The sequence below is a fragment of the Topomyia yanbarensis genome, chromosome 1, assembly GCF_030247195.1.
Source record: "Topomyia yanbarensis strain Yona2022 chromosome 1, ASM3024719v1, whole genome shotgun sequence".
Taxonomy (NCBI): Eukaryota; Metazoa; Arthropoda; class Insecta; order Diptera; family Culicidae; genus Topomyia; species Topomyia yanbarensis.
The window spans coordinates 184,785,728-184,797,797 of NC_080670.1; the positions used below are offsets into that span (position 1 = coordinate 184,785,728).

The 12,070-nt window shown below is 37.5% G+C and overlaps 1 protein-coding gene across 1 annotated transcript in view; it reads right to left on the bottom strand.

Moving 5' to 3' along the window:
* Positions 1-12,070, bottom strand: part of LOC131684054 (short-chain dehydrogenase/reductase family 16C member 6) — a 61,538-nt gene that overhangs the window by 37,693 nt on the left and 11,775 nt on the right. Inside the window, exon 2 of the mRNA XM_058966582.1 lies at positions 11,353-11,445. Within this exon, the coding sequence (XP_058822565.1) occupies positions 11,353-11,445 (93 nt within the window). The remainder of the gene's footprint in view (positions 1-11,352; positions 11,446-12,070) is intronic.

Consider the following 12,070-nt stretch of genomic DNA (forward strand, 5'->3'; position numbering starts at 1 on the left):
GTGTATACACTCCGTAGAGTGTATTTGTTTACTTAAAGTTATGCTCACACCGCTGTTCGATATCGTTCACATTTAGTTTGTAAATTTTTGTATAGTTTCGCGTTTGTGAACGATTTTGTGCGTGTAGATAGGTGTAGAAAATTTTATTAACCATTTGTGTATAGGTAACATAGGGTTTATACAGGTTACCGCTCTCCTTTCGCTGAAAAAGTGGTCTGACTTTGCTGTACCATTGTAATGACAGCTATGCTACGGTACGTCTTTTGGGTGTTTGTTTTGGTCGTGAGGAAGGCGGCCATCGAGTTATGATGAGATAGTGACGGAACAGACGAGCAAGAACAAACGTCCAGAATATTTATTTTGCTTTCGGGACAGTTTTGCGCCACCGTTACTGTGGAGTTTAGTGCGCGCGTGTGACAGTAAAAATCCCAGTTGAAAAGTGCCGGCTTGTGGTTCGGGCACTCGTGTGTGGTGTTGGCTCGCCATAGAGGGAACGCTAACCGCAAAGGAGCGATCTCGCTTCCTCGGCTAAACGTTAAGCAGCGAACATCGACCTTCTCACTGTGGAGGATCAGTCACGCGAGCCAAGCTCTTCTCCACAGTTAATTGCCAAGGAGAACGAAGCAGGGCGGACAAAGGTTCTCCCGTGGAAAGTTTACTGCCGTGACATCCGGGATCGTTTACGGCGAGTAGACGATCCGGCGATTCGTCGCTAGGAAGGTTCCAACAACGGAGCCAAGCTCACCTGCCTAGCTAAACGCGAAGGACCGCTGCCGGAGTAGCCACCGGAACCCGGACGAGTACGCGACCGTTGTTGTCCCGGCCTGCCGGAAGGAAACCGCCCGCCTTCCCTTCACCAGCAGCATTGGGATCCCGCATCAGCAGCAGTGGATAGTAGGAGTGACGGTAAATTTAGTTTATTTGTTTGTTTACGTTTTTGTTACGAAAATCCGAAATTCAGTAGAGGCACCTAGGTCGCCCTGAAAAGAAGGGTACGCCGTGGAAATAAGAACCCGAGTAGTGGGCTAACCCCTACTTACATATACTTACAAATTCTATTAGGAAATAAACAAATACGTCGCAATATTGATGTAATATAATAAAGAAGGTTTTAAGCATAAAAATACACAAAAATGGTAAAAACGAATAAACTTCAAAAAACTTACTTAACGTAAAGAATGTAAAAGGTTGAAAACGTAAAAAACGCATTACACAAAGGCCGCGGAAACGTAAAAAACGTAGCCGCAATCTTAAAAATCAGGTTTTTTGCATTTTTTACGTTAATTTTTTGAACTTCTTACGTTGTTTTGCTTATTACGTTTATTTTCTTTTTTGACTCGTTTATATATTTTTCGTCCAGTATTTTACCTTTGTATGTGTTATACGATTTTTATGTGTTTTACGTTTTTACATTATTTAGGTTTGTACGTGTTTTGTGTTTAAATCTACGTTTCTATTTTTACCATTAAAAATGGGGCAAAGTGTCACTCTAAAATCTAAAATATCTCCTATGTTACGAGACCATATATGGTTTGCAAGCTTTTAACTCCGCTATTACTACATGGATTTCCATCATTTATACACTAGTCGATTCAAAAACTCCTAATTAAAATATTTGTAATAATTTAATGTATGTGTAATTAAAGTAGTGTAGATTGAAAATAATAAAATTGAAAATTTCGTGAAAAAAGGAAAAATTACCATGTATGAAGCAGCTTTTTCAGGCAGAGCCGTCAATAGGAGGCAATCAATCAACTACGAGAGGTTATAAATGGAAGCGCTGCAAGTCTATTTGAATCATTTGTTGCTCGCATGCCAATCGAGCAACATCATGGCTATAACGTCCGGACGATGTAACAATCGGTAGATGTTGTGGACCTTCGGTAATGGTGACATTGACCTGCACACAGCCAAACCGTGTACGAACCATTCCACAGTGTCACCTAGCTGGACAAGAACTCAAAATTTTATTTTGGATTTTTTTCTGCTTGTAAACAGGTCTTCTCAAAATATTAAATCTGGAAGACGAAAGCTAGATTTTTTTACATAACCTTGAAGGTGAAACAGATGATGTATTTTGAAAAAATAACTGTATTCAAATCTATGCCATTCAAATGAATATGTATTATAGGTTAAAACTTCGATTAGGCTCGAAATGATTTCATTTGAAAGATTATTCGCTAGACTTATACTTGCCATTCGATGTAGTAGATACAAGCCTTTCTTCTCGCTCGGAGGAATCAAATAATAAATCACGCATTAAATTAAAATTATAATATTCTGAGGCTGTGGCTGTACTTTATTTTAAAACAATTCGGAAAAACCATTTGTAGTTCATGAAAATTAGTGTACCTCCCGAAAATTAATGTCTTATTTTGCTCTTTTCTGTCCCGAAGTATGAAAAGGTGATTTTTATGATATGCTTGAAGGAGACGCATGGTATTGTTTGATTACCCAGGGTTGTAAATTGTAATTGTTTATTGGGGGCTTTAACCAGATGGTCATTCGCCCGTAAACATTACCCAGGGTCCGTAATATTATTTAAAAATGGCTCTCAACATTATCAACAATTTAAAAAATGTGTATTCTGCTAACAACTCACTACAACAATTTTTTTGAAAATAAATTTTCAGATATAGTGCACTTCATATTCGTTAACGTTGATTTTAGAATTTTGAGGTAACAAAATAAAAAAAATTACCGACAAATTTACATTTAGCATCGCAAAATTACCCCAATGTGATGTTTTCATCGAAATTCGGGCGACTTTTGAGGTTTTGTCCGACTTTTGTATGGAAAGTGATCACTGTGCGTTCGGGTTCCAGTACCACTGGCACCTGCCTCCCCACTGTGTGCAAAGTCCATCGTGCGTTCTTCACCACACTGTTCGACCCAAAACCTTGCATACATGAACGAGTACAAAAATGCGACAGGTTCGAGTGCGTACACATGCTCTGCAAAGTGGGTGGGTGGTTTGGTTCCGTATTGAGTTCAACACTACAGGGTGCAACGTATGTGTGCTGCTAGTGAGCCTGCGTCAGGTTGTTTTTATGCTTGTGTTGGAATTCTCATGCTGAAATGTTTTAGGGAATTCGATAGTACGTAGGGTAATGAGCCTCACGTTTCATATTTCGGATATACATGATGTGGTTCTTATCACTAAAGTATCTGACAACATATTTCTGTAGGTATTTCCAAAGCACGGCTGGACTGGACTGGATTTGAGCCTACTGAAAAGGCCGGTGTTAGTTGGAAATTTTCGTTGAAGATGCTGAATCCCTCTTGTTGCGTTTCGCAATTGACCGGGATGTTATTTCTGAATTTATAACACCATTTTACAATAAAAGTGTTTATTAAAACAGATGTTATAAATTTCCTGTAACAGTGGTTACATTAGTTTACAAGAAATATTATCACATTTAGACTTACATTTAGTACGAATCCATCTCGGCCAACGCTGATTACGAACTAACAAATGTGACAGCGTAGGCCGTTTGATAGACAAAAGTTTCAAGACGGTGAAAACGAAAGGCGCTCGAATTATGCGTAACACCTCTGGTACAAAGACTCGTCACCTCTATCGTTTGTTTACCATTTATCTGTCAGTGTCATTTAGATCGAGCACAAGACCTGTCAATGACCCTCGTTCGAGAAAGATTCGAAGATATTTTCTTTGGATTGAGTGCTTCTGACAAGTCTCGTGCTCGATTGAACTGTGACACTGTAAGATACTTTAGCGGTAAAAGTGCTTAATAACTGTAAGATAAATGGTAGACAAACCACAGAGGTTGCAGGTCTTTATACCAGAGGGATTCAGCGTTTTTACTTTTTGTGGACGAGAAGATTGAGTTATGTTAGAACAGTTTCAGCATTGATTTAAAAATTGCGAAACTATTCTATAGCGATTCTTGAGAGTCAACCCAAAAAGTACCGCTGACCACTGACCAAGAGAAAGCACTGATTGGTTTTTGTTGTTATCACAGTTTTGCGAGCATTAATATTTTATATAAATTAAGGAGAAGGGGGGGGGGGGGTTCCGGGTAAAAAAATCGATTTCTTTTTTATTCGCTTCATTGTTAGTATTAAATATCGGTGGCCATGCTGATTTGTTTTAAACAGCCATGCATTCTTTGCTTGCATTTGCTGTAACACAAGCAGATTTCAATCTATCGGCAACTTTAATAGCATTTTCTTTTCTCGAAACCGCATTTTTCAAATTGGCGGACACGATAACTCAAAAACTATTTTTTATGAGCATGCATAATATGTGTAGCTGGTCGATGAACCACAAAAAAAAATCTCCCTTTTTTTAGAAAAATTAGGGAATTCTTCATTAAAATTTGAGATTTTTCGGTTTTTATGATGCCATTTTCTAAAATTCAAACATTTTTCTATTTTTCTGTTCATCGAGTAACTACAAGTCTAAGCTTTATAAATCTTGCTTACTATCCTTTTTCAGACAATTTTATTAAAGATTTATCATGACCGCCGTGACGCTCCTCGCCGTGGAAATGGTTGGACGTCTACTCTTGAAACGTGTGGTGTGTGTGGCTTTGCGTGACTGAAAATATATTTTTTTCTTACACAATGCACTATGGTCCCAAAGCTGTATTTAGGAAGACAAAACTGTTTGCGCCTAAACCATTGGTTTTAGATATATAGTATCTTCGGAAAACTTTCTTAGAACTTTCTTGCCGATTTTTTTATATTAGTTGAATTAGGGTGGTCCTTGTGGTTAGGGTGTTCAAAGTATCAACTTCTCAGATATGTAAAATTCAGCTCCATAATGTTCTACAAAGTTATAAATTAATCGAATTGAAGCAACTTTTCTGAAGAAACTATATAGCTATCTCTAATGGTTCATGTGCTATGATTTTTGCAATGTTTACGGTAGGGTGGCTCTTTAAAAATTGGTTTTCTATTAATATCTTTTTATATGTTAATTTCTCGTCGATACTTTGTTTTAGAGGTTTTAAGAACTTTTGTAAATACACATTTTTGCCGAAGCAATGAAGTTTCTATCTCTTTTGTTTGCATAGTTACAGGCGATTTTCAAAACAAAAATGGTTTTTTTCAATGCTACATATCTTCCAACATTGCAAATGGATTTTCAATATTAAATTTTTTATTGGAAAGATCAAAAGTTTTCTAGTTTTTGGTGAAAAAACTGCGGGAGCATTATTTCTATAAAAAAAATTATTAATTCTTGAAAATGGTGTATTTTTCAACAAAAATCGTTTATAACTTTTCAAATAGATGAGATAATAACTATGTTACTGGGGGGGGGGGTGGTCGTAGCGTATTGGTAAATCGATTGCCTTGTACGCAGCGCACCTGGGTTCGGGTCCCGACCCCGCACATAGGGTTAGAAATTTTTCATAAGAGATTTTTCTAACCCGAAGAGGCGAATGACCTTAAGGTTAAAACCTCTATAATCAAAATAAAAACAAACTTTGTTACTTTTTTTAGGCCGTAGTTGGCTTTTAGGCCGTAATCATATGTTTGTCGAGATTTCAATTTTTAGTGAATGGGACATTGCAATATGACGTCATATGAGTAAAAATGCTCGAAAAAATGACAGTTCAGCGAGCTTGTTTACATGGTGTTAGAATTCGAACCGAGTTTCTTGTACTGGGTTAAACCAAACATTTTCTAGGTCCATGTAAACAAGCTCTCTGAGCTGTCAGAAAAGTGAGGTTATACATTTTTATGCAATGCTCAATTAGCTTTTGTACAATCAGTTCAATGAATGCTCTCAGACTAGTTGCACTTGACATTGCGCATGTGGCTGTTGCTCGGTTACGTAGTGTGATTAGCCTGATTTGATTCTATGAGAAGAACATGCCGCATTTTTTCGTTTAATACTCAGCGTCTAATCCGCATAAACCGTATAGCAGATACGTTGTGCGAAAACATTGAAACATTTGTATTTGAGTGAAACGAAAATTTAAATCGAGCGCCGTTGCTATCGCAGCGCTGCTCTAATCAACCAACGATTTCAAATTGAAAGGATGATTATATGAACAGAGTAAAAATGAGCTCAAAACCCTTGCTACCAACATTCTTGGAGGGTTGCTTCGTCTCGTTCTCCGAGATATCGAGACACATGCCAGCGCTTGCTTCGACACCGTTCACACCGTGCAAGCATACTAAATGTTGTAGGTTTGTCATGGCCTGTTATGACCCAGTTGGTAGAAGTAGACCAGTCTGTTCGTACCTATCCGATTCTAGGACACTCTAAGTTCATGATCACCTGTGTGGTCGCGAACATTACCAGTGGAGACATGGTTGTACTCTGATGGGAGTTTGTGTTTTGTTGGAATTCTCAGAAAATTTCTATTTTTTCTAGATTGTTAGTTATGTTTACGATCAATTTCATTGGCATTGTTTATTTTAAATTAAATAAATATAATTTCATGGCTTAACACTTGTTTATTAAATTTAATCATGAAAAAAGAATGCTTTTCAAACCGTCAAAGCTACTAACTCATATGGTGTAAACCAATTTCAAGTAAGACCGAAAGTGCCAAACAATGACTTGTTTACATTTTCATAAAAAAATAATTACAAATCAGATTGTAAAGTTTTAATAATTGAGCAATCGATTTAGGTAAAACATGAAGAATTTGATTCCTTATGGCCAAATTGACACCAAAGGAAGGTCAAGTCAAATGACGTTCATCGACTCCTGTGGATCATTTTTTACTTATCCAATCGAGATGTCCTGATAAAAAAGATTGATCGAATTGTCCACGGTATAATTGAAAGAAGTATGACTGAAAACTAAACCTTTTCAGCCAATCATCCCGGCAGTTTTTCACCGTGCCCTGTGCGTCAATAACATCATCGCTTCAGTAACAAAACACATTCTGCTCAATTCTAATTTCATATAGGTACCATCCGATGTATTGTTTTTACTGCTAAATCGAGTGTTGCGTTCTCGCAAAGAAACTCTTCATTTGGCAACAAAAAACTTAGTCACATTCACAAGCTGTGGGAAGATGTCTGTAACTTTTTGTTTGTGTTGTAAGTCTTCCGATATTCTGCTGATGTGGAGATAATTACGATATTTAGTAAATAGGTACTTAAATTTTAGCAATTCATCTAATAGCGGTACACACAGGCAATTCATTGAACTCGCTACATGTATGAGGGAGTTAATGTACTGCAGGGTGAAGAGACTACAGTAACGGAGACGACAATAACAACATTGTTATTCATTGCACGCAGCACTGTAAATAGAACAATGCAAGATGACGCAATCAAAGAAGAAAAATGGCACTTATTCACAAGTTGTTAGAATTTAAACGCGATTCACACTGATGTTGGTTACACTTCGAGTGCCGGACCCTGTAGATACTAGCAAACCACTACTGTCAAAGTGCGCTTGGTAATTTTGGCTACCCACTGAGACGTCCAAAAAATTGTTTCAAAATCGTTCAACACGGGTCCAACGATGGACATTTGTCGAACGGTTATTTGGGCGTTGTCCAAATTGGTCCAAAGAACGTCCTTCATTGGACAATTCTGAAACCAACCGTTCTTAGAGGGTACTTTCGTCGGTTGGGGAACTCCTTTATGAACTGGAAAAAATCAATATACATCAAACTACCAATATGTATATCATAATTCTTTTAAAAGGAAAATCTGGATCATATGGTTGTTTTTAGAGATGTACACAAGTTGCATATGTGATTTGTTTACACTGTAAGACGCACTAAACGTTTGATTGCATTATCATATCTATCTATGAAAGGTTAATGCACAATTACCTGATTAGAGGGATTAAGATAGCATTTTGTCGCAGTGTAGTAACCGGTAATATTTTCGTTTACATTTGAAATTCACAGCTTCTTCAATGCCAGGCGGCCGGTAGTGTTTTATTGATGTAGTTGGTTTGTGTTTTTGAGGCAATTTGCTTTACGCCGCCGCCTATTGGATATGCAGAGTTGAAATTATTTTTTTTTACCGAGGACAGTAAATAGTTGTGAACATATGTCATGGCCAGGCCCGTAGCCAGGATTTTGTTTCGGGAGGGGCTTAAAAATTATTGCATAAATGTATTAATTCTGATGAGTTGAGATAGTCAAGGGAAACTGAACGTAATTGTAAAAAGTTCTTAGTGAAAACAATTCCGAAACTAAGACAATAGACACTACAAAACCCTAAAAATATGTTTTCTGTTACAAGAATGGCTATAGTCCATCGACGAATTAAATTTGATTATTATTAATTTACAAATTAGAAATTTCTCTAGTTACAAAAATGAATATTCAAGAGTTCAAAGTATTTGAAAATGCTATGCATTCTAGACTACACCTTTACAAGGTGTAGAAGACTCTAAGTTGGAATGAGTAGAAAAATATCTAAAAACCCGTCTCACGAAACTTTACACGCATTTGCTAATCAAGCGAACGAAACCAACGTCAAGGTTGTCTCCAAGGGTAGGAATATATCAGTGTGAAATCCAAGTTTACCGCTGCAAAGAATGTCCAAACAAAGTGACTGTCGAAATATGCTTCAAATCTTCTGATAAGGCAAGCGATTTGTAGATGCGGAAAATAGGTTCAACTCCTATTTTCATGATCAGGCGTCTTGCTACTATTACTGGTTCTGTGACTTCATCCGAAGTTTGCGTTAACTCAACTTTATGAAATTCTCAATTTAAATAATACAGATCATGTTGTAATCATAACAATCCTGAGAAAAACACATGTTTTGCCTTTCTCATATAGAAAGGTTATGCAATCACTCTAAAAATCGTCAACCTAATCCCGGCCCAGAGGGACTCAGTTCGTTGAAATCGGAAAATGTACGTGTGTATGTGGAAAAAAATGTGACCTCTGTTTATCAGAGATGGCTGAACCGATTTGCACAAACTTCCCATCGGCTACTATTAAATTTTTTTATTGGTTGGACTTCCGGTTCCGGAGTTACAGGTTGAAGAGTGCGACCACACAGCAAATTCCCATATAAACTGAAATGAAACAATCTCAGGGGAAAATTTCAAAATCTCATTTGCATTTTTGATGTCAAATGACTTTAAAATGCATGAAACGTTGAAATTTGATGAAATCTCGAAAAAAGAATTTTGACGAAAATTGACTTTTTTGGACTTTGGCATATTTTTGCCTTTCTCTCTTATTTATCTTACATTTTTTCTCTCATTTTATTCCATGACGAGCAAAAACAGAACGAAAGGCTGTCACATACTGAAGACATGAAATCGAAACACTTATCCCAACTTATTGGCTTATAGATTCAATCAGTCCCAACATTTTAGTCGCTCTTCGTGATTGCCTGTTGTTTTAGCACTTTTTGATCCGTCCACTTTTAAAAGAATTTTCTTTTACAAGTTTGTTGCAGATATCACGGATTTACGGATTAACAGTGTATTAGTACGGAACGAATTCCTCGTGAGAATGAAATTAATGGTATTGCGTTAAAATGGCGTGAAACAAAAACTGTCTGCTCAGCTGAATCGTTCTTAGACAAATTGAAATACTTTATGTGTAGCAAAATACAGAGTACAGAGTGCACAGTGTGCACTGACCTAATACAAAAATTCAGAATTGTGTGCAATTCAAAAACTTATCATTTAAAATTAACAAACGGGGTCGTGGGTCTTTTATATATTTCCGTATGTAAACATTAAAAATGACTTTAAATGCTTGTCCGGCAGATCTCGTGCAAGAGCTTAGCCATTGCATGTGGAAACCTGTTTACGAGGCCAGGAAATATTTTTTTCTTCACCAACTATGTCTTGGAGAGGAGTTGTTCATTTCTATCTCGCTATTGTACATTTCCGTGTCATTATTGTAGTTGCTGTATTTTTGTTCGCGAATATCTAATTTCTTCCTTGCTTCTCGCCCTCAATAATTGCCCTTCCTAATGGATTCCATTTCTCCCAAATGTGACATTATTCTGCGAGTAAGCGGTATCCGATCTTGTAGCGCAACATTGATTTTCTCATCGTCCGTATATAGGAGGATCTTAATTATAGCATTGTCACACACAAGTTGTTCGAAATGAATGGTTTCGTTTGGGCTAATTTGTTGAGCGCTAAATGCCTGCCATGGTAAAACCCGATAAAGGCGGCTTCCGAAAGTCTAACCTCCATTTACACCTTCAGGAAATGTTCCACATTATGGATGGTCGGTCCTATGCGAATCAACAATAATTTTATAATCACCGTATTTGGCTGGAGCACCACTTTTTGCTTTTGCTACTCACTGATCTCGACAGATTACTACAGCAACAATTATAGTCGTTCATTGTCGTTCGCTTCGCACTGGCTCGAGCAAAAACATAAAGCACACTGAATTTCGTGATCATTGCCTTTGGTGGTTAGAAATAGCCTTCTTCAAGTTTTTCTCAATGATTTGTTCAAACCAAATGAGCAAGAAATTTTTTATTTATTTATTAAATTTATTTTTGAAAAATTTCGGGAGGGGCTTTAGCCCCCTAGCCCCCCCTCTGGCTACGTGCCTGGTCATGGCATGCTCGATTTCGTTGTGTCTCGTTGGTAGATTTTTTTTACGACTTTGCTGCCGAGAAGGTCACATCAAAATCAAGAAATTAAACGAATCAAACGTTTTTATGGCGTGGATAAACTTTGTTATTTTGAACCTGAATTCTGATACATTCCGGCGTGACACGCACTTCAGGAATGTTCAGCCACTACAAAACCAAATAATAAAATAAAATGGAATATTAATTTTTTTTGAAAAAGCATTTTGGACAATTTCTTAGTTCAAGTGTAAACAGTTTATTTTCCACAGCGCTTCGTCAACTGGCCGTGTCATACTCGCACGGGTTTTTAAACCAACTGAATCCAACTGCGTCAATACTAAACCGTTCTGAAGTTTGAATTTGAAGGAAGACGAATCGTTTACGCGGCAAATTTGGAGGCACATATAAACCACTTCTGGAATTGAGGGAAGGTCGCTATTTCATCCATATTTATTTACCAACAGCCTTCTGTCCACACTGAGTGCCTATCACCGACTCCACCATTTGGACGACAGATATCGGCCCATCAACACATGGACCGGGGCCAACGGGACTTTCCTTTCCGAAGAAATATGTGACAACAGATTTTTATCTTAGAAAATCTCAACGATCTTCACTCGGATTGAACGCAGACCAACTGGGGTGATAAGCGGTCACGTTTACCACCTAACCACTGGCTCTGTCATGGGAGGGCGGTAGTGTAAACATGCGGGATCTTAATGTAAACATCAGCTATCTCAACTACGTCAAAGTGTACATCCGTAATAATCAGGAAATTCACGGTCAGTCATTTTTCAGAGATTATACAGTTTTATTTAAGTTCGACATTTTTATGCTTACCGTTCATGAAAGTTTTTTTCCTTGGCAGGCGTTTCACTGCTATTTTTGGTGGGCCGTGGAGGTAAGCGAACCGAGGATTCGTCTAGAAATTGCCTGAAAATATGAATAAACAGAATTTTTCTATTAACGTCAATATTAAGGTGAACCGATACAGGAATAACAACATAGCTTCGATTGTGTACGTTTTACATTGCAGTATCTGTGTACGTCTGAAAAGTAGTATACCTGTAGGAAATGACATACACACAATCGTTCTGGCTATATTTACGACTCATAATTTTTCTACAGACTGCGGACACAAATTAAGATTATCGACCAAAAGTATGGGTTAATTAAAGGCGGTGGTCACCTATTTTCGTCCCTTATCACCTATTTTTATAAAGTGATGCATCTTTGAATTTCTTTGTTTGTTTAGTGTTTATTTGACAAACTGGGAATTTAATGCGCGTGAAAAATACGCATAGTCTTTTTAATTATGTATGAGGATTGAGAATTGACCGTTCATGAGAAGAATCTAAAACCAGTTACCAGCACGCGGTCATGGCATCTACTGGCCATTTAATGGACGTGGGGAATACGCATGGAACCCTCGAAACGTGCACATTGAGAATGGATGGCTACTCCCAGGCCTATTAGTTGATTCTATGTGCAATAAATTCCCTGAAAGCTTAAAGCAGTATTTTTGCAATAGAACTACTACAGAAGACTCCTCCTAGCG